The sequence below is a fragment of the Ceratotherium simum genome, chromosome 17 (assembly GCF_057802395.1).
Source record: "Ceratotherium simum simum isolate JZ-2026a chromosome 17, ASM5780239v1, whole genome shotgun sequence".
Classification (NCBI taxonomy): Eukaryota; Metazoa; Chordata; class Mammalia; order Perissodactyla; family Rhinocerotidae; genus Ceratotherium; species Ceratotherium simum.
This window is the reverse complement of record NC_141916.1, coordinates 31,552,086-31,575,677: the sequence shown is the minus strand read 5'-3', so window position 1 is coordinate 31,575,677 and position 23,592 is coordinate 31,552,086. Positions and strand designations below refer to the sequence as shown.

The window sequence follows — 23,592 nt, the reverse complement described above, 5'->3', positions numbered from 1 at the left end:
ATTGGCAATTTGTGTCTTGTTTCTTTTTTTCTCTAATCAGTCTGGCTAGAGGTTTATCAATTTCATTGATTTCTCAAAGGATCACCTTCTACTTTCATTGATTTTCTTTTTTTTTCCGCTTTCTATTTCATTGATTTCTGATTTAATCTTTATTATTTTCTGCCTTTTTTTTTTTAGTTTCTTATGATAGAAGTATAGGTCATTGATTTGAGACTTTGTTTTCTAACACAGGTGTTTAGTGCTATTAATTTCTCTTTAAGAGCTGCTTTAGATGAATCTCACAAATTTTGGTATGCTTTGTTTCCATTCAGTTCAAAATACTTTCTTTCACTTTTGATTCATTTTTTTTTTTTAATAATTTTTATTTATTTATTTTTTTCCCCAAAGCCCCAGTGGATAGTTGTATGTCGTGGTTGCACAGCCTTCTAGTTGCTGTATGTGGGATGCAGCCTCAGCATGGCTGGAGAAGCAGTGCGTCGGTGCGCGCCCGGGATCCGAACCCGGCCGCCAGCAGCGGAGCGCTTGCACTTAACCGCTAAGCCACGGGGCCGGCCCTTGATTCATTTTTTGACACTCGTGGCCAAAGAACATACTTTGCGTGATTTGAATCTTTTAAAATTTATTGAAGGCCAGACCCAGTGGACTAATGGTTAAGTTTGGTATGCTCTGCTTTGGTGTCCTGGGTTTGGTTTCTGGGCACCAGCCTACACCACTCACCTATCAGTGTCCATGCTGTGACGGCAGCTCGCATATAAAGTAGAGGAAGGTTGGCAACAGATGTTAGCTCAGGGTGAATCTTCCTCAGCAAAAGAAAATTAAAAAATAATAAAATAAAATAAAATTTATTGAGACTTGTTTTATGGCCCCAAATATGATCAATGTTGGTAAATGTTCTTTGTGTACTTGGAAAGAATTTGTATTCTGCTGTGGTTGGATAAAGTAGTCTATAAATATCAATTAGGTCAAGTTGGTTGATAGTGTTGACAAGTCCTCTATGTCCCTACTGATTTCCCTACTGTTTACTCTATCAGTTATTGAGAAAGGAGTGCTTATCCTACTATAATTGAGACTGTCTATTTCTCATTGATTCCATCGGGTTTTGTTTCATATATTCGGAAGCTCTGTTATTTTTGAATAGGATGCGAGAACTCAAGGAAAAGTTTTGGGGCATTTAAGAACACAAGTGATGGGTAGGTAAATGATAGACCTTGGGGGGCCGGCCCGGTGGTGCAAGTGGGTTAAGTGCGCGCCACTTGGCTGTGGTGGCCTGGGGTTCGCTGGTTCGGATCCCGGGCGCACACTGACGCACCGCTTGGCAAGCCATTCTGTGGTGGCCTCCCACATAAAGTAGAGGAAGATGGGCATGGATGTTAGCCCAGGGCCAGTCTTCCTCAGCAAAAAAAGAGGAGGATTGGCAGATGTTAGCTCAGGGCCAATCTTCCTCACGCATACACACAAAAAGATAGACCTTGGGATTATGTTATTTTGGAGGATAGGGAATATCTGGCTCACACATTGGCTCTAACTAGGGAGATTCATTCTTAGGCTTTGCAGCCCAGAGATTTTAACTAGGTTAAAGTATCTATTTTAATCAAAGTATAGCACGTCAGGATAAAGAATTATTAAAAATATTAGGTTGAATCTATGGAGTTGTTGACATTTGCCTTTGACCTACAAAAATGGTAATTTCTCACAAAGCAAGGAGGTATTCATTATAGCATTGTTCAGGCTAGTGAACCACTGGGAGCTATCTAGATGTTTTTCATGATAGCATTGAGGAGAATACTGAAAAACTGGGAGTAATCTAAAGTCAAATAATAAATCATGCCACATCTATATTGTGCAATTAAAATTAATGCTTTGGGAGATTAATAACTCCCTTCCTTTGTGTTCTCATCCAGTTTTATGACGTTACATTCCGTCTATATATGCTGGCGACTCCCAAATTTACATCTGAAGTCCAATTGCTCACAAAATCTAGACTCAGACATTCAATTTCTGGTTCACCATTTCCACTTGGATATCTCATCAGTATTTGAAATTTAACATGTCCAAAACTGAACTATCTCCAGAGCCTGTTCTCCCCACATCCTTACTCATCTCATTCAATGGAAATTTTAGCTTCATCCTTCCAGTTGTTCAGGTCAAAATCTTCAGTCCTTTTTTTTTTTTTTTTTTTTTGGTGAGGAAGATCAGCCCTGAGCTAACATCCATGCTAATCCTCCTCTTTTTGCTGAGGAAGACTGGCTCTGAGCTAACATCTATTGCCAATCCTCCTCCTTTTTTTTTCCCCAAAGTCCCAGTAGATAGTTGTATGTCATAGTTGCACATCCTTCTAGTTGCTGTATGTGGGACGCGGCCTCAGCACGGCCGGAGAAGTGGTGCGTCGGTGCGCGCCCGGATCTGAACCCGGGCCGCCAGTACTGGAGCACTCGCACTTAACCGCTAAGCCACGGGGCCGGCCCCCTCAGTCATTTCTTGCTCTTCTTTCACTCATTCCCCACGTTCAACCAATCAGGAAATTCTCCGGCTTTAGCTTCAAAATATACCCAGTACCCAACATTTTCCATTGCCTTAATTGCTTCCACTGTGGTCTTCTTTCCTTTAGCCTGCAAAAGCCTCCTAACCTTAGTAACTACAACTAGTCAGTGTTTTTTATTAAAATTAATATTTTAAAGGGTAGTGATGAAAATTGTATACATCTGGACCAAGTTCAAATGAACATGGCAATGTCTGCTCTAAACCATTGCCTCATCAAGTTTGGAGACATGTGCTCTATCTTCTCATTTTTTCTCCCGCATTTTCCTATTTCCTTCGTTTCCTCCTTAACTGAATGTAAGGAACTAAACTGTTCTGGGCGTTTATCAATCTCTTGCCTCTCAGCTCCAGATCTACCTTTCATTGCCTGCTCTGCAACAATGGAGTGAGACTCTCTTATACACATTTCTCCTTTGCCAGGTGGCACAATGTTAACCTTTGTCAATAGAATTCACTGGAGAGGCACTGGATGAGGGAGTTTCTCTTCCTGGTTCTGCTGTGCCCCCCTCTGCAGGCTCCTGCAGCGTGCAGCTCCTGGCTCTTGGGGCATCAGCAGCTAACCTCACACGGCAACCCCTCAGGTGGCTCTACAGTGAGTTTTACTGGTATAGCACCCCCACCCCCCATGGATTGCTTCCCACCAAGTTCTGGGATATGGCACCTCCCCATGGATGCTTCCCTGGCACCTGAGGACAGATTCCAAATGAGCGCCACTGGTGCAGCATCTGTCAACTTCTTTGCCATCCAGTGGGCCATGGGTGTGCCCTCTTTAATAAAGTCTGGCTCTCAGCCTGAGGGGGCAGGGAGCCCCCTGAGGGGGCTCTTTTAGTTTTGCCTTGCCTCAGCCCTAGAGTTATTGGCTGCTCCTTATATACGTGATTCTAGTATTTTTCAGTTTTTTTTTTATTGCTTAGGAGCAAATCCTCCACTATTCCAATTTCTTTCGTTTGTGATGGTTAATTTTATGTGTTGACTTGGCTGGTGCCCAGATATTCGGTCAAACATTATTCTGGATGTTTCTGTGAAGGTGTTTTTTGGATGAGATTAATATTTACATTGGTGGATTTACAGTAAAGCAGATTGCCCTCCATAATGTGGGTAGGCCTCATTCAATCAGTTGAAGGCCTTAACAGAACAAACACTGACCTCCTCTGAGCAAGAAGGAATTCTGCCAGCAGATTGCCTTTGGACTTGAACTGCAACTCTTCCCTGGGTCTCCAGCCTGCCAGCTTACCCTGTAGATTTTGGATTTACCAAGCCTCCACAATTGTGTGAGCCAATTCCTTAAAATAAATCTTTCTATATATATGTACATACAAATGTACATACATTCTATATATATGTACATATGTTGGTTCTGTTTCTCTGGAGAACTCTAATACATAGTTCTTTACATTAAACTACCCGTTCATATTGGTATGTGGTTTCTGTCTCTTGATTGGACCCTGATGAATACACCATTGTTCTCCCCTGAACTCCCAATCCTAAGTGCAACCGCCTCCTCAGCATCTCTACGTGGATGTCTAACGGGCACTCCAAACTTACATCCAAAAGTAAGCTCTTGATGTTCCTCCTGCAAACTTATTTCTCCTACACTTTTTCCAATTTCAGTTAAAGGCAACTCCATTTCAGCGAGGCCTTCCCTGGCTAACCACTTACAATTACAGTCCATCTCCAAGCAGCCCCAGCCATACCTTTGATCCCTCCTCCTTGCTTGTTATCTATTATCTAACTACTGTATGTATTACTTATCATGTTTATTGTGTAACTCCTCCATTAGAATATAAATTCCATGAGAGCAGGAATTTGATGTGGGTGTGTATTTAAACTACTGTATGCCTATAACCTAAAGCAATGCTTAACATATACTGGGTAAACAATGAACCTTTCCCTTCTGTTTTTACTATGGACTATAATGCTAGTTATTTTTGAGTGTCTTAAGAAATACTTCTCTTTCCCAAGTTCATAAATACATTCTATATTTTCGTCTAAAAATTTTGTTTTGCCTTTTACGTTTAGTTGTTAAGCCAAGAACTGATTTTTCCACATGGTGCGAGGTAGGGTTCAATTTTCTTTTTTTTTACCCCTTCTAAATAACCACTTGCCCAGCAGGCTGTATTTTTACTGCATAATGGTTTTGGTTTTCTCTCTCTACTCTCTGAAGTCACTAGCCCTCTGAACCACTCAGTATTACGATTCTAAAATAACGAAGCGAAACAAAGTTATCAACCCGACAGTTTTATTTGTAAAGAACAAAGCATGAAAAGTCATATTTAAATGTACTCCAAAACCTGAAAAACCCACGTCAGTTTCTCTGATATGTATGTTAAAGTGCTTGATATCACAATACTCTTTAAATTTTATATTATGTTCAGGTGAGGAAAAAAAAAATCCAGTTCTGATGCATTTTGTTAACAATACAAAGAAAAACAATATAATTTAAATGGAGAAATGCTCATTTTTAAAAAAGATACACAGGGTATATTTATACATGGTTCAAGTGTAACATAGAGGATTTTTTTCTATACGTTTAACACCCTCATTTGATTGACAACAGGAACTCCCAACCATACCTCCCTACTCCCAGCATGCTTTGGGGTTTGGAATGAAGACTGGAGCCACATACACACATTCAGGTAACTGGATCAAGCGTGATGCCCTCCCACAGAACCCAAGGATACCCTGGATTCCATCAAATGAGGAGCAATTTTTGGATGATCTTTTTCCACTCTGGCATTAATTGCTCAAGGTGATACCTTTCTGGAGCCAATCTTTATTTTGTCCTCGAGAGGACGATCAGCTCTAGTAAGATCTGGGAGGACGAGGCTCTCCTTGGATTCTTCTGATCACACTCCATCAGCAGTCCCTTCAAAAAGCTTGGAAATCAGTTTGATTCAGGAGATTTATAAATGTATTTTAATAGGAATAGGACCTGGTAGTTCATTGTTTGTTTCTGTCTTCTTTTTATATTGAATGGTAATATAAGAAATACTTATATGAGAAACAGGGACTTCAAAAGACATAGATGACTGGGAAATAGGATTCAGTTTATAAGAGTAGAGAAGAGATCAAGACTCCATTCTCAATCAGCGAAGGTGCGTTAATACTGAAACATAAATAGCGAAGGTTCAGATTGTCCTTTCAACATGGTGAAAAGCAATAGATTAGTTTCTGTAAACCTCACAGAGAAAATACTCACAGTTCTTGAAATGCAAATCTACTGAAAAATCATAATTCTTAGCAGAAAGAAGATATTTCATTATTAAGAGCTACACACCCAATGCTGTCAAATAAATATTTCCCTGGGGATCTGAGGTCCTTGTCTATTGCCTTGTTTTCAAAATATCTTAGAGGGGTCAACATACTCTACACACAAACTGTTATGTATGGTCTCCACCCCTTCTTCACTTGATTTACATACAACAGTGCTTTATTGCCAAAAAAGGAAATACGGGCAATTCAGTATTTCCCCTATATCATTCATATAGCATGACAGAAGTTCATTAAAATGATTTTTAAAAAAGCCATGTTAAAGTAAACACCACGGGGTTACAAAAGGTACAAAAATGTGTGAAACATTTAAAATAAATTTTAGAGAGAAATCGCAAACTTTTGCAAGTTTTAGTTTTCTTATACCAACCTCCCCACCCCCCAAGGGGAAAAGAGGATGGGAAGGGTTGGGAGGCCTTACTTTTGTTCTCAGTAGCCTGTTTTTCCCCACCCAGAACCCCACTTTATACTACCCTACATTGAGCCTCAGTCATTTTAAGGGGCTAATGAGTCCCAACAGGGTCATTATACATAATAGGGTCTTATACATAATACCAACGTCGGTGTAATGCCACTGTGTCTCAAAGGCTGAGATCAGGAGTTTCAGGACATTTGAAAACACTTGGAAAAGAAATGTTTCAAGCGGTAATATTTTTGGCAATTTAGTTTTAAAACAATTTCTTCTTAAGCTATTATTATGTGAAAATACTAATTATGGTTCCAGGCATTATTTTTAATTTATTTTGAGGAAAGCAGTCAATTACAAAATTGATTTTTATTTACCTTTGAGGTGATCATAAAGCAATATACTAATTTTAAAAATTAATATAGCCGAAAGGATACCTCTAAATGGGTAAGGTCCTTCTACAAGTCAGCTTGGAAGGCTATGTACATTTATTCTAAGGATTCTGCTACTGTCCTACTCGAACTCTTTTGGTATTGTCTCAGAGACAGTTATAAGGCTCATAAGAACTCTTATTTCTTTAGAATTGTGTTTCTTATATGACCCCAAAATCTGCTTGAACATCCTTTTTTTCATCGATTTGGATCCTAAGGACTTTTTGTTATTTCCAAATATTCAATTTCTTCTGAAAGGCCAAGACTTACCATCACTGGTAATATTCAAAAGCATGGGCTGCAGGCCACCCCAGCAGCTCACCAGGAGGTCCCCACATGCTAGGAGCGCTGGCTGCATCACTGGAATAAGGACGTGGGCTCCCACAGTGACCACTTCAAAGGGCCCAGCGTTATAGAGGATGTCTCAGTTCTGGCGGGATTCTTTCTTTGAAATCTGTCATTTCACTGTTATAGTCATACTACACAAAGTGGGATGAAACTTTAGGTATAACTCTTTTTTGGGGGGTATTACTTTTTAAAATAATGGTTTTATTCACAGTCACAAATCCAATTTTGCTCCCAGTTTTTATAACATGTAATTCTCAAAACTTGAGAACAATTTGTTAAAATGAATAATCCTTATAAATGATTATTATAAATGAATATTAATCCTTATTTCCTACCTGTATAGGTAGACGAATAAAGATCCAAGGGTAGAGAGACTATTAATATGAATGCGTTGGGGGTCAGTCTCACGCAGCCTGGTGTAATAAAAAACATGAAATTCTAGACCCTGTGTTGTCATTGACCAGCTGTAGGGGTAAGTATTTCATCTCTCTGATCCTCAAGTGTTCCCGTCTATAAAATGAGAAGGCTGGACTAGATAACTTGATTCTAGCGTGCCATCCTAAGTCATCTCTCTGGTTGCCCAGAGTGTGTCAGACGCATGGCCTTATGGAAAAGGTAATGAGAACAAAACCCTGGATTGGCTCATTCTACGGTTTCTGATCACCGAAACACAGTTGGAGGCTGGTGTGAAACAGGTTCTGGATGTTTCTCATAAGAGACTTTCCATGTCCCTGGCATAGCTACACCACTGTGGACACACTTTAGCCTCAGCAAACAAACCTCTGGTCTACCCAGGTCACCCAGAACCATCTTCTTAAACCCTTTCCGTGGGTTTCTTTTTTTTTTTTTTTTTTTCCCCCCCAAAGCCCCAGTAGATAGTTGTGTGTCATAGCTGCACATCCTTCTAGTTGCTGTGTGTGGGACGCGGCCTCAGCATGGCCGGAGAAGCAGCGCGTCGGTGCGAGCCCGGGATCCGAACCCGGGTCGCCAGCAGTGGAGCGCGCTCACTTAACCACCAAGCCACGGGGCCGGCCCTTTCCGTGGGTTTCTAAATGCGGCCTTCGCCTGCCCCTTTCCTCCTCAAGTACTAAGTCACATATTACATATTAAAGGGGGTGCGGCTGGGCTGCCCAGCTGAATACAGTGCTCGATGAAGGGAGGGAGGCACTTGTTGCATTGGTTTCTTCCTCCAGGAAATAAGGGAAACAACACTGTTGGCTACAGCCTAGGACCCTCCGCATGCACAAGGCTCCTGAGAGGCCGGGCTTTGCTTCTCAGCCACAACAGGCAATAAAACCTGAGCCCTGCAGAGGCAGCTGCACTGCTAACAATGTGCACACGCCTAATTCGAGTTACAGGGCCTACCATAGGACGAAGGCTTCATGTAACCAGCTGATACCACAATAACTTCCTTCTAAAACACCAAACTGGAAAGTTACTCACAACGCTTGGTCTTTCAAGACTGTCGCCTCTTGTTCTGCTTTCATTTTGCCAGCCTGGGCTGCACCGGCTTTGACCTTCTGTGGGTCACTCATTTTACCTTATTACTCCTTCTTACAAAGGAACATAAAGCTTGCCCTGAACCACCCAGAAAGGGTTCATTCTTTCTCTCTCCTTCTGTTATTTGCATTATCATGGTCAACAAATACTTTCACAAAAACATTCCAAGCCACACACAGCCCTCCTCCTTCTTAGACATTCCTTCCATTTCCTGAGAGGGGGATGGGCCTGGGGCGAGGGGAGGGGTGGCTGGGACCTAACAAAGACGGGGCTTGTGGTTATCCTTCAGAGGTAAGGGACCGCTTTTAGATGGCTAAACTAAAAGTACAGAATCAAACTGCTGTTTGCAGTTCTTGTGACTATGAGGCCAACCCTTTGAAATTCACATTTCCCCAAAGTACCTCCAATAACAAGAATAAAAATGCCAAGAATGAAGTTAGTCTAGGCTAATCTTTCCAAAGTGTAAAGAAGTTATAATCCCACAATTTAACAACTTCTCAGGGCTTTGTGTGTTCTTTTTCCAGTTCAGCCAAGCTCCTGGGGTCCAGTATTTAAAATATTTGAATTATATCTTCATCTTGTGCCGACAGAAAAAATTTTTCTCAGGACTGGAAAAGTGACTCAATTCAATTGTATGAAACCATTTGTAACTTAAAAGATACAGTGAGAACTATCCTGTACAGTAGGTAAAGCTGTTTACATTCACAATACAAAGGATCAGACACCAGGATGGAAGGATGGATGGCTACGGCAAAACAATGTGTTCTGGGTTCTGCTGTGATACCTGGAGGGAAAAAAGGCCCGACTAGGTTGCACTGTATTTACAGGTTTCCTGGCTTCTTCCTGACTAGCACCACTCTCCCCCACCAATCCTGGCGCTTTTCAGCTACTTAAGTCACGGGAATATTCAATCTAAGAAAAGTATCTTATTAGAGTAATATAATTTCTTAAAGAAGATAGTATATTTACACACATCTAACACATGAAAATACTCTATTTTATACTAAATTCCGGGTTCAAATGAACTACAATACAACATTTTGCCTTGTCTGGCACGTGAGGATTGTTCAGTCTGGGGATCCGGCGTGTTGCTCCCTGCAGTGACTCACTGCCTCGTCAGACAAGTCCAAATCGGTGCCCAGAGCTGGGAACGTTCAGAAGCGAGGGGTCTGGACTGAGAGTGTCTAGCCAGCTGGGTTACACATCCACTCCTTTGATGAGTGATCCTTCTAAGACTATGGTGAAGTCCTGAATGGTCTGCAGAATGCGGATGAGGGAGTTGACAGTCATGCGGTCGCGCAGGAGGGCGCTTTCCTCATACATCCGGGTGATGGCAGGACACTCGGCCAACAGTGGAATCCACTGTGGGAGCAGGCGATCCCTACAGACCCAAACAGAGAGAGGTCCTGAGCACTGCTGACCTCACAGCACAACAGTGCACACACCGAGCCTCAACGGGAAGGCGTGGGGCTGGACGGGGCAAAACCTAGCCAAGCTCTGCGGTCAGCAGAGAGTCAAGAAGCTGGATGTTTACTGGTTAAAAAGATACAGTAATGAGACAGTGTAAGCTAATGGGAAAACCCAACAGATTCTAAAAGTAGGTCTGGTCTGGACAAATTGGCCATAAGGATTTATGCACATTAAAGAAATTCTCTACTCTGATTTTACCACTCTTAAAAAGAGACAGAATGTCATTTTGTATTTCTTTTTTACAGGGATGTTACTGAGACATCTGCGGCAAGGCATGACAGAGTATATTGACCTTTTGGGAAGAAAGACTACATCATATAGTAGGGATTTGCAATTTTTTTTCCACTTATACAACATAACAAGGTAAGGAACAAAATCAAAGCAGAAAAACATTCAGTAGATTTTATAACCAAAAGATGGGTTGCATTGGTCTAATAAATCAGAACAGTAAAGAGATAAATGGAGATAAGAATCATGTTCAAAAGGAACTTTAAAAGCACAGCTGAAATTGGGCCCCTTTTATTAAGAAGAAATACAGAACTTAAACCAGCTGTTCCAGAAGGACAAAATCTCAATCTTCAGTGTTTCCTGATTAAACTCTGATATTAGTTATCTGTCACTAAGTCCTAAGATCTCCTTATTGAGCATCCCTCAATATGCCTTTCATGACAAAGGGCAGCCATAACTAGGCCATCCTGAATCTCTTGTCGGGGCTCTAGGGGTTTAGAAGAAAACAAATATTGCACAGATAACTTAAAAAAAAAAAAAATCTTCTATAGGCTTGTGTGTTTCATTTCTTAACATTCCAAGAGCTGTTTCTAAATTAATGGATCGTATAGCTCCTATGTGTCACTTTTAAAAAACACAGGGGAGGGCCGGCCCTGTGGCTTAGCGGTTGAGTGCGTGCTCTCTGATGCTGGCGGCCCGGGTTCGGATCCCGGGCGCACACCGGCGCACCACTTCTCCGGCCACACTGAGGCTGCATCCCACATGCGGCAGCTAGAAGGCTGTGCAACTATGACATACAACTATCTATTGGGGCTTTGGGGGGAAAATAAATAAATAAATCTTTAAAAAACACAGGGGTAGGAAATAGTCCTAAAGAGAAGACTTTATATAGCAAGAATTATTTATAGAGTGAGAATTCCACAATGTTATTAAATTTAGAGCAACACGGTGTGTATACACACTATACACGCTCTACATAGTAAGTATACACGTGTTTATGCGTCTAATCATTTACCAACCTACTTATTACCTACTACCTACCTTTGGAGCCAGTATAGTATAATGGTTGAGAGCTTGGGCTCTGGAGTAAGACTGGGTATGAATCTTGGCTCTGCCTCTTTCTAGCTGTGTGACCTTGGGAAGGTTTGTTAACTTACCTGTGCCTTCACGATGGGGATGCTGGTTGCTACTTCACATAGTGGTGGTAGTGGTCATATGAGGATTAAATGAGATAATGTACTTAAAGTACTTAGCCTAGTGCCCAACATATAGCCAGTACACAATAAACAGTAGTCACATCATAAAACTTGGAATGAAAGAAACCCATGGGAGAGCTTTGGGAGGGGCACAATCTGATATAACTCTTTCTGGACTCTTGTTCAACACGTAACAAAGACAGGGAAAGTCAAGAACTGGCTTTATACCGTGTTCCAAGGCAAACTAATATCTGGAATTTGCCGTCCTTTCCAATGTTCCTGGGTGCAGTATTAATAGCATTTACATAGTGGCAGAAGGTTTTGCAGGATGATTTCTGAATAAGGACATCATCTTCATTGTCTAGAATCTGGTCAGTGGTTTCAAAATAAGCAACCGCTTTCTCTGGAGAAGGAAGTCAGAATCATATCACAATAGATACCAATATTTTATATGCAGAAAGATTAATCACTTAGTTTATTCTAGAAACACTAACAATGCTTTGCATTATAGCCAGTCTTGAAACCAAAATCGTTACTTTATCATTGGTTTACAATGAATTGTAGAGGTCCGTGTTTCATGGCGGAATAACATGCTCCCAGGAGTCTATTTTCTAATCTAGACTGCATTCCAGACAGCTATGAAGTTTACTCTCTTTAGAATACCTTCAAGAAATGGAAATTGGCAAAAAAAATATAAATAAATAAATAAAAATGGACTTCTCTGTTAAGACTGGAACCTTTTAGGAATAAGTAGCAAAGACATGTCACCCTTGGGATGGTGCCCTCTGTTCTAGTTATTGAACAGCTGGCTTTAACATTTTGCAACAAAATCTTTGAAATGGAACTGATTCAGTAAATCTGAGGAAGAGATATGTATACACAAATCAGAAGCAGGAGCAGTCAGATTTTACGCATTCCAAAAGAAAAAAAAAATCACTCCTGGGGGCCCAGCTCTGTCAATTTTCCTTTCTTTGTCTAAAAATTCTAAGTTGGATGAAATCAACTTCTTCATCTAGGCCTTATTTACAAAACACAAAATGATTTATCATCCGTTTAAAGAAACTGGGAATTCTAGAAGAACTGCATACCAAAATGAAGATTACAAAGCTTAGCAAGCTAGAGCACACATTCCAATAGAACTTGCTGTGATGATGGAAATGTTCTGTGTCTGCAAGGTCTAATTCGGTAGCCACTAGCAGGGCTGGTGTGACTAAGGAAGTGAATTTTAAATTTAATTTAAATTAAATCCATTTAAATTTAAGTAGCCACAAGTGGCTAATGGTTACCATATTGGACAGCATGGAGCTAGAGTAATCCTTTTAAAACATAAGTCATATCATGTCACTCCTTAGCTCCAAGCCTCCCAATGAGGTTCAAGACCAAAGTCCTCCCAATGGCCCAGAAGGCCCCACACAACCTTGCTCTGGCAGTAAACGCCCCCCTCCCCCAATATTCCCCTCCTCTCTCTCTCCCTCACTCTGCTCCAGTCACACTGATCTCCTTGCTATTTTATGAAAGGCCAAGCACACTCCCACCTTAGGGCCTTGGCCCCGGAGTTCTCTCAGCTGGAGTGTGCTTCTTCCAGATATTCACACGGCTCCTTCCTCACATCCTCAATGTCTGCTCAAATGTACCTTGTCAACAATGCCTACAACTGTCCCCTTTAAAAGAGTACTCCACACTGCTTCCTTTTCCCTTGCTCTATGTTCTTCCAGATCAACAATCACCTTCTAACATACTAGACAAATTGCATATTTGTTATGTTTTTGTGTATTGTTTGTCCTCCTGCCCCCACCAGAATGAATGATTGTCCACCACAGGAATTTTTGTGTTCTGTTTACTTATATCTTGATGTATATCTTGAGCATTCAGAATAGTGTTTGGAATATTGTGGACACTGTAAATATTTGTTGATTGAATGAAAAGCGAAGATAGTGCTTATTTAATATTGATTTTTAAAAACATACTCTCATCACTAACTCTTATTCACTCAAATTCCTGGGTCTTTGAGTTTTCTAAGAAATATTTCAGTGCCCTTATAATAACATCCATCCTCTTTAATTTACCTATGAAGTCCCAGATGAAGACGTTCTTGTGAAAGATGCGGGCGGATTTGAACCCATGGTGGAAGACTTGTTCGAGGGCTGCAACCAGGCCACTTTCCCCACACAGCAACACAGTGAGGCTTCCTCTCTGTGGAGCACAACACACAGGGCCCAAGAATAATCTGCTGCATCTACGTTTAAGAAAAACACTAGAGAAACAAGTGCTGAGGGTAGCTATGAAGCATGTTTTTGAAGCTACTAGAGAGTTTACAAATGAAAATTAATGCACCCTCTATTGCCTTATGTATCATGTAGGAAAGTGGCTTTAAAATCCTACTATATTCAGTTCTATAGCCCATCATACCTCTTTTTCAGGTTTGTGAAAATGTTTCACAATATTGTTCACCGCTTCTCCAATGCCTTCTTGGATCTGTCCAGCATTGGGTTCTGAAAAATAATGAACAGTGGGCTGAATTCTCACGGAAGGGAAATAAACCAAAGTACGATGGGATATCAACTGTCTCCACCTATGCAGGAAACACTTCACCAGAGCAGCCTGGCTTGTCAGGGCTCCATGAAAGTTGCCTCGGGCCAGTTTGGCCAAGTGGGAGGCATCTTGGCGTGGAAAAGAGTCCAAGAAACCCCTGGATTCAAATCCCAGCCTTGCCACCTGCAATCTATAACCTTGGTCAAATGCCTAACTTCCTCCGAGTTTGAGTTTCCTTAACCTAAAAGAGGGAAAATACCCACCTCATGGGTCACTGGGGAAAGTGAATGAGATATTAGGTGTAAACCATCTGGCATGGTGCCTGTCACAAAGTGCTAGCAAGTCCCCAGAACTGCGGAGTGAGGTGGGAAGACCCACAGCATCATTCCTCAGGTACCCCTTATCCTACCTCCCTCTGAGTTCCACAGTGGGCATGGGTCAAGGCTTCAGAAGCTCTGAACGGCTAGCCTGGAATGTGTTTTTTTGCTGTTGTGTTTAAATTAAAGGGAAGACGCAGGTACACTGGAGCACCCTGCCCGAAGCCAGAACTGCCTCCCTTTCAGGCTAGTCAGCCTGTCTGGGCACTGCTTCATTCTGCCAGCCAGCACTCGCTCGTCTAGGTCCTGTTCCTGAGAGAGAGCTTGGTGGGCTGCTCGAATGGGATCTAAACCGCCTTTGCCTCCCAAACCCCAAGAATGGTTTAAAAAAAGAGGTGGTCAACAGGTTTCATCCAGAGATAGAAGTAGGTAATAAGAGAAAAATTAAGTATTTGGTATTTTCTTGTGGTGATTAACTATTAAATCTAATTTACATATCACACTATAAAAGACAAACTATATATTCCAGTGTTTAAGAATCTCTGAATTCATACTGCTGGAGGATTTCTTGCATAAAACATTCTTCAGGTAAAATTCAAGTAAGTTTTTTCTACACGAATGCCTAAAAATTGTTAAAATGGAAACCTCTTATGATTGAAGGAATAATACTGTGGCCTCTTCAGCTCCTAGTAATTTTTTTATTTTTACCTTTCTCTGAATATTTTCTCTTTTAAACATGAAGATCTACTTTGAAAGCTTTTATTCGTTCCAAAAGTGCCCTGTACCAATCAGTAGTATTTTTAAACCGATTTAAAACTTCTCGTTCTTTAAATATCACCTTGCACACATTGTGAGAAAATACCAAGTTACTCATCTCTGAGTTTCAGGTTATTTAAAATTCTCTGCTTATTGAGTAAGGAAAGAAAATAGGACCAAAAGTGGGGGATAAGGCCTCTCAAAACAGTAACACCCCACAAAACTGGACTGATTCAGAAGTTGTAATATTTTGAATGGACTGAGCTAAAATCTACTTTTTAATTTTTTTTTGGGTGTGTGAGGAAGATCAGCCCTGAGCTAACATCTGATGCCAATCCTCCTCTTTTTTGCTGAGGAAGATTGGCCCTGGGCTAACATCCGTGCCCATCTTTCTCTACTTGATATGGGATGCCACCGCAGCATGGCTTGACAAGCGGTGCGTCGGTGCACGCCCAGGATCCCAACCAGTGAACCCTCAGGCCACCGAAGCGGAGCGTGCACACTTAATCACTACGGCACCGGGCCGGCCCCTACTTTTTGTTGTTGTTATTGTTGTGTGTGTGTGAGGAGATCAGCCCTGTGCTAACATCTGCTAATCCTCCTCTCTTTTTTGCTGAGGAATACTGGCCCTGGGCTAACATCCGTGCCCATCTTCCTCCACTTTATATGGGACGCCGCCATAGCATGGCTTGCCAAGCAGTGTGTCAGTGCGCGCCCGGGATCCGAACCGGTGAACCCCGGGCCGCCGCAGTGGAGTGCGTGCACTTAACCGCTTGTGCCACCAGGCTGGCCCCTGGCCCCTACTTTTTAATTTTAAATCAGCATAATTAAGATATTACATACAATAAATTTACCAATTTTAAGTGTGCAATTTGATGAGCTTTGACAGATGTGTAGTCATGTCACCACTACCACAGTCATACTACAGAAAATTTCCAGCAACCTAAAAAGTTCCTCTGTAACCCTTTTCAGTCAATCCCCTTCCAGCTCTCAACTCCTGGCCACTGGTGATCTGCTTTCTATCATTATTACAGAATTTTATTATTACAGAATTTAATACAAATGGAATCATAAGAGTATCTAGTCCTTTGTGTTTGGTTTCTTTCACTTAGCATAATGCTTTTGAGATTCATCCATGTTGTCAGTGTTATCAGTAGTTTGTTCATTTTTATATAGTGCTGAATAGTATCCCACTGAATAGATAGACCACATTCTGCTTATCCATTCATCAGCTGGTGGATATTTGGGTTGTTTCCATTTTGGCTCTTATGAATAAAGCTTCTATGAATATCTGAGTACAAGTCTCAGTGTAGATATATGTATTCACTTCTCTTGGGTAAATTTCCAGGAGTGGGACTGTTGGTCAAGCGCAGCCAAGTATATGTATAAAAGAAACTGCACAACTCTTTTTCCTTTTGCATTCCTACTAGCAATGTATGAGCATTCCACTGCTCTCCATCCTCACCAATATTTAGTATTATCAGTTTTTTTAATTTTAGCTATTCTAGTGAATGTGTGGTGTGAAGTTTACTTCTGAGGGCAGAAAGGAATTATGAATCAGGGGAATAATTTGAGAAAAAATGTGGTGGATTTTGGGCTGTACCATTCTAGTAGTTAATATATCAAGATGTGCTAACAAATGGATAGGGACTAATATCTAAGGAAACTGTTTTGTTAGCAAACTAGGGACCTTTTAGGTACCTTTGTTATTCTACTTATGGTTACTGTCTACAGCTGAAATACAATCAATTCACTGAGAAACTTCTGTCATTTTTTACAAAGTCATATTGCCTCTGTATTAGTTTTCTGTGACTCAAGTAGTAGATTACCACAAACCTGGTGACTTAAAACAACAGAAATTTATTATCTCACAGTCCTGGAAGCCAGGAGTCAGCAATCAGTATCACCGGGCAGAAATCAAGTCGGCAGGGCCACACTCCCTCTGGAGGCTCTCTGGAAGAATCTGCTCCTTGCCTCTTGAAGATTCTGGGGGCTGCATCACTCCAACTACTGCCTCCATCTTTATACTGTCTTCTCCTCTGTGTGTCTAATCTCCCTCTGCCTCCCTCTAAGAATATGTGTGATTGCATTTAGGGCCCACCCAGATAATCCAGGATAATCTCCCCATCCCAAGATCCTTAACTTAATCACATTTATTTGCAAATATCCTTTTTCCAAATAAAGTAACACTTACAGATGCTAGGGATTAGGATCTGATATTCTTTTTTTTTTTTTTTTAAAGGAGTGGGAGGAAGTTTATTTTTATTTATTTATTTTTTTTGCAAGGAAGATCAGCCCTGAGCTAACATCCGTGCTAATCCTCCTCTTTTTGCTGAGGAAGACCGGCTCTGAGCTAACATCTATTGCCAATCCTCCTCCTTTTTTTTTCCCCAAAGCCCCAGTAGATAGTTGTATGTCACAGCTGCACATCCTTCTAGTTGCTGTATGTGGGACGTGGCCTCAGCATGGCCAGAGAAGCGGTGCATCGGTGCGCGCCGGAGATCCCAATCTGGGCCACCAGTAGCGGAGCGCGCGTACTTAAGCGCTAAGCTACGGGGCTGGCCTGGATCTGATATTCTTGGGAGACATTATTTAGCCTACTAAAGCCCATAATAGTATAAATTAAAAGTTTATTATACTATTAAAAATGGCATATGAACACAGTATCCTATCCATAGAACTCACCCTTTCATACTATTTTGTTTCATCACTTCTGTAGGAAGTTGGGAGGTGGGGAGATGAATTTTTAGAATTCCTCTTAGAATAAGGGGCTCTGGATAGCTAGATGTGGCTATCTGGGAGTACTGTAACATATAACTGTCCTCATTCCTCCTTTAAGCTTCAGGTAACATATTATTTATTCATATTTCCATAGCTTAATTAAAACAGAGCATGCAGTTTTTATCGGATTTTAACATCTAAATTCTTCAGGCTTTTAATTATTTGTTAACGTCTAGCCTTATTTTTTCCCCTTTATTCTCTCCCCCCTTTTAAAGTCCCTTCTCTCAAATTAATTTTCCTCAGCTTTCTTCTTTTTAATCTCCTTACCACAATTCATTAATGCAACAGTTTTCTGTGAAGTGGCCGCATGAGGCCTGCACCATTCGAGAGACAGTGGAAAATAAAAAAAAAATCAACTACTTACTGGTCGTTTTTCCTGTCAGCGAAGTGATGCTTAGTCTCCTAGCCGTGGTGGGTGATTTCTGCTGGGGTGGAGTCCGACACTGCTTTACCAGATCCTCATCTGCCACTGATGCCATCAATTCTCCAATAAGAATTCTCTCCAGGCTTCCATCATCAATGCCTTTCCCCAGCCACCGCCCACATGGGAACCTGGTAAGACAGAAAAAAACTTATGAATCACCAATATTTTACTAATTTTAATCAGAATTTTTTAAATGACACCATGGGTGAAGCCCATCATTTTAGTGCTTGTGGGTTGTTTTTTTAATTATGAAAAATTTCAAATGTATAGAAAAGTAGAACAGTATAAGAGACGCTCATATTTTTATCATCTAGACATAACATTTTTCCATCTGCTTCATTTTCATTTTTTGTTGAAGTATTTAAAGTAAATTACACATATCAGGACATTTTACTCCTAAAAACCCTTCAGGATGAATTTCTGAAAAGTAAAGACATTGTCTCTTACATAGCCATAAATTGTTATCACACTCAATCAACTTAAAGTAATTCTTTACTATTTTCTCATACTTAGTCTATATTAAAATTCTGTGGTTAGTTTTGACAAAAATATTTTCAAGCTAAAAGTTAATGTGGGAGTTAAGTTACAGGAGAAAAGAGAACAATGTTCCCACAGAGGAGTGCTGGCTGTGACTAACAGAGCCTGAAGAGCCTTTTCTCTTATTGAAATTATTTTAAGATTTTCACACCAATCTTTTTCAACATTTGTGGACTAAGCATTAACAGCAAACACAATCAGTTTTTTTAAAGTATTTTTTTGGGCAATTTTCTAACAAAATAACAAAATTTTGTATCACATAGACAAAAACAAAACAACCCAAATAACTAAACTAAAATTCAGAAGGCAGTGGAAAAGCTTTAGAAAGAAAACAACTTGAGGGGCCGGCCCTGTGGCTTGGTGGTTAAGTGCGCGCGCTGCGATGCTGGCGGCCCGGGTTCGGATCCCGGGTGCGCATCGAGGCACCACTTCTCCATCCATCCTGAGGCCGAGTCCCACATACAGCAACTAGAAGGGTGTGCAGCTATGACATGCAACTATCTACTGGGGCTTTGGGGGGAAAAAATAAAATAAATAAAATCTTTAAAAAAAAAAAAAAAAAGAAAACAACTTGTAAACCTTTTCCTGTCTAAAGTCTCAACAAAGGATGCTGACTTCTGAGGACATTTACTTACCTGTATGCATGTCCTGTGATTTCATTTCTGACCATGACACAATCCACCAGCCATTTGGCTAACAGTCCCGAGTTATCGTGACCAATCTGAACAGTTGTCAGCTTCCCCAAGTTCTGGCACTGTGGGGACAGGACCATAGGTTATTCAGCACCCGGTCCCATCCCGCCACCTCTCAGCTTTAGCAATGGCACTTCGGTTCCATCTGGTTGAACAACTGCAGAGGACCCAGCCTGCACAATGTGTTCTGCTATGCACTAGAGAAATATGGTCACATCTAATATATCCCATCTAATGAGACAGGAGACGTGGACATTAACTATCAAATGAGGGGGTCTGCACAAGGTGCTAGACCAGAGACATAAACAAGTGCCAGGAGAACACTGCCAAAGGAATGATTATTTCTAACTGGGGCCCAGAAACATCACAGAGACAGTGGTCTGCGCCTTGAGGGATGAGAAGAATTTCAGGAAGTGGGAAAAGGATACTATTCAGATTCAGTTACAGAGAGGTCAGAAAAACAACTACAGATATAAAAAAATCACCGACACGACTATTTTTCTGTTTCTAATAAAATACTAAGGCAGAACTGACCTCAAATCTCACCTATTAGAAGTCTTTGAAGCTATTGTAAAAAAAAAAAAAAAACCACAGTTATCAACATCCTTGCTGGCCCTTTGGAGAAAAGTACAAAAGAAGCAATGGTAATAGGAATAGTAAAAATAAATGTCAATTAAATTCTGACTTTTAAATTCTGATAAAAGATCACAGGCCCCAACTGACTATGCATGGTTGGGAGCATCAGAGCTACGAGCTCTTAAAGCCCTAGATTTCTTCGTATCACAGTGAGAAGGCCTTACAGTGATGCCGGTGAGGGAGGATGGCATCTTGAATTAGTTGTGGCAGCAGAGACGGAAAGAAGCAGGCAGCCGTCAGAGAGTTTGGAAACAGCAGTGATGGGACTTATGATGCAGTTTATGTTTCATACTTGGTAGTCAAAGAAAAGGCAAGGGTTTTAATCTTTTATACACAGATGGCTGTGAGCCTACTGGATAGACAGGGCCAAAATGGGCTCTTGGAGGGTGTTATGACTCTGAGTGGAAAGTGCTATTCCTAGACCCCAAGGAACACGAGAACAGGACCCTCAGTTAGTACCACGTCCCTCCTGAAACAAGAGCAGGTGTTTGTCTTCTTCCTGCAGGCAAGATCAACCTGCACGTGGGCTCAAACATATGGGAATACTTCACCAGGTGAGACTGAAAACTGACTACAATACTGGAAGGTATTTCTACAAAACCACTTTATAAATGTCACCATGTGGTTTACAAGCCATAAGCATGGATGTCAGCTCTCCTGCCTTTTTGTCCTTTCGGCCAGGTTCAGGCAGGGAGCATTTCACAGTAAGGAAGAGAACCACCGTGGGGAAAGCATTTACTTGAACGTTCCCTACTTGCAAGGTTCTGTGCCAGGCACTGGGAAGCATGGCACGGGACCTGGAAAGCCGAAAAGTCCACCATTACAAGTAGAAGAACAAAGCTTAACAATTAAAATACAAAACCAGTTAGCCTAAGTGTTTCAGACAACTTGAGGTATATAATCACAAAAACGATTCTGCACACTTGAGTATTGTTTTATATTATTTGATTCAAGGAAAAATGAAAAAGTGAAACTGGAATCCTTCTGTGGAACTACGTATGACACTTTCTGCTAAGAAAGGTATTAGCTGAACCTACCTCAAAAGTCATTTCGAGGAGGTTTTTGGGAATCTGCATGACTCCCGTGTCTCCCAGCTCTCCGGACACACAGATCCAAGGGTTCGAGGTGATGATCGCATTGCTCAGCTTTTTGATTGGGATGATCACTGACCTATATGGAATCACTGAAAGAGAAACGCTGACATTAATTAAAAATCACAGTAAAATTCTCCTGAAGACAAAACAAGCATATATTAAGAACTCTGTTGGCTTTCACAGATAATTTGCTTTTTTTGATCTCCCAAGATGTACTTAAACAAAAAGATGAGATCATAACACCTCCCAGTTGAGAAAGCTGAGGTCCAGTTTATAAGCCACAAGTCCCAATACCTGTGGTGGTTTCCACAGCATATACATCAGCATGCATGCACGGCAAGCATAACACCATGGTGATATACATCACCACTACGTTTACAAACGATCTCCGGCAGCACCAGAATACCTGAAGACAGGAACATTGACTGTGCTACACGGTATTTTCATTGCTTTAATGTTTTTATTAATTTTGTCCCCAAATCGAGTACAAATGAGCATGGTTACTGGTATGGTTTCCTATGAAAAAGGGGGAGGATGACTTCTTGGATAGCATCTCCTTGTTGCTGATTTTCCTGGGCAAAGCTTTAAAGCACTGCACTTCACTACTTTCCCATCCCAATTTTACAGCTCAATACGCAAGCCAAGAATAACAAACAACGGCACTTCCATTCTGGACGTAACATAAAGTTATAAACTACAACTCGGAAAGCTGTTAAGGTGACTCATGTGCAAGAGGAACCCCAAGGAAAGAACCAAGATATGGAAAGAGATCCGTGTGAAACCTCTTCCTTCCGAAGGCCCTTCAAAGGCACACCACTAGATGTCACTGTCCTGTCACTGTCTTTTGCTCAAATGTAGAAACATGGTCAAGTTAGACATTACACACTCCCTCCATTTTCCTTTAAAAAATGGGGATGGCTCAAACACATTAGCAAATTTTACCCTTAGGAGCCATATTCTTTTTTTTTTTTTTTTTTTAAGCAGGGTAGAATCAATATTTTCTGTTGGTATTCTCTGGATTTCTGTTCATTCATTCACAAGAGGGGTATCAGAAGCCCTCCTTGAAAGAACTACCCGTAGGATGAAAAATATTTACTGAACAAGGTGCCCAGATACAGCCCTATGTTATGAGCTTGTAGTTCACTGTGCTCTTAGATGAGGAAAATGAATGGGATAAATGGTTCAATTCCCTAATTTTACATAAACGACTTTCTTTAATGTTGGGTGAATAACCTTCCTTTCTGTCTTTTTATTTTGGCTGAAAGAAAGGAAAATGTCAGAGGAAAGGCCATACTTTCATGGTTTAATAATCACCAGAATCAAATGGTTTTTTAAACTGAAAGCAGAAGAGGTTAGTGCAAGACTCTATTTTAGGTACCAGAGGCTTCTCTCATTTCTTTCATTGACAAGATTAGAAAAGCTGCAGAAAAAGGCCTGTTTAGGGCCAGCAGTTCTGCGGCTGCAAAGGGCCCACAGATGCACAACAGTAATTTCATAAAGTATAAAAACAGTAATATTATTAAACTCAATATTTCTTTCATGAAGTATCTCAATTCCTCAACCTGAAAGAGTTAATGCAGATGAAGAGAAATCTGCAGACATAAGGAGGATCTTAGGAGCCCTAACTGCCTCTGCTGCTATTTCTTCACTTTCAAAACTGTTTATAACATCTTAGCTTTGGGCCGGCCCCGTGGCTTAGTGGTTAAGTGTGCGCGCTCCGCTACTGGTGGCCCGGGTTTGGATCCCGGGCGTGCACCGACGCACCGCTTCTCCGGCCATGCTGAGGCCGTGTCCCACATACAGCAACTGGAAGGATGTGCAGCTATGACATACAACTATCTACTGGGGCTTTGGGGGAAAAAAGGAGGAGGATTGGCAATAGATGTCAGCTCAGAGCCGGTCTTCCTCAGCAAAAAGAGGAGGATTAGCAAGGATGTTAGCTCAGGCTGATCTCCCTCACACACACACACAAAAAAAATCTTAGCTTCTTCTATCTGCAGTAACCTAATAAACTAATAGTAGACTGACAGATATTATAAGTTGGCCTAATAACCATTCCAACTCCATTTTTCCTTGTCTGCCTCTACCAGAAACTAGAAAAGCCAAAACCTACATAATTCTGGCCAGTGAAATGTTAGTGATGTTTATTGGGATTTCTTGGAAAATTATGTTTTTCTAGCACAGATTCTGACCGTTCCTCCTTGGTATTCCATCCCTCTTCCTGCTGAAAGGTAGACTGAGAACAGCCACCTCGTGATCATGAGGTTGATGAGCACATACTGAGGACTGTCTAGGAGGAGAGAGACAAAGAGCCTGGGTCCATGATGGCACTTTGGACTGCCTACCACGAGACTTCTCATTATGTAAGAAAAGTAAAACTGTCAATTTGTTTAAAGATTTTATTTATTTTATTTTTCCCCCCAAAGCCCCAGTGGA

General features: G+C 41.1%; 1 protein-coding gene across 7 annotated transcripts in view; it reads right to left on the bottom strand.

Moving 5' to 3' along the window:
• Positions 1-4,760: 4,760 nt before the first annotated feature.
• DENND5B (DENN domain containing 5B) overlaps positions 4,761-23,592 on the bottom strand; it is a 193,235-nt gene continuing 174,403 nt past the window's right edge. For 6 of the 7 annotated variants that reach the window (XM_087442601.1, XM_087442600.1, XM_087442594.1 and 3 more), the window contains 7 exons: positions 21,100-21,245; positions 19,370-19,488; positions 18,138-18,325; positions 13,797-13,879; positions 13,454-13,580; positions 11,616-11,790; positions 4,761-9,874 (listed from right to left, as the gene is read on the bottom strand). In XM_087442601.1, coding sequence (XP_087298727.1) covers positions 9,691-9,874; positions 11,616-11,790; positions 13,454-13,580; positions 13,797-13,879; positions 18,138-18,325; positions 19,370-19,488; positions 21,100-21,245 — 1,022 coding nt within the window. In that variant the 3' untranslated portion in view covers positions 4,761-9,690. Of the gene's footprint in view, positions 9,875-11,615; positions 11,791-13,453; positions 13,624-13,796; positions 13,880-18,137; positions 18,326-19,369; positions 19,489-21,099; positions 21,246-23,592 lie in introns of those variants that run through there. The other variant, XM_087442596.1, reaches the window with a different exon arrangement.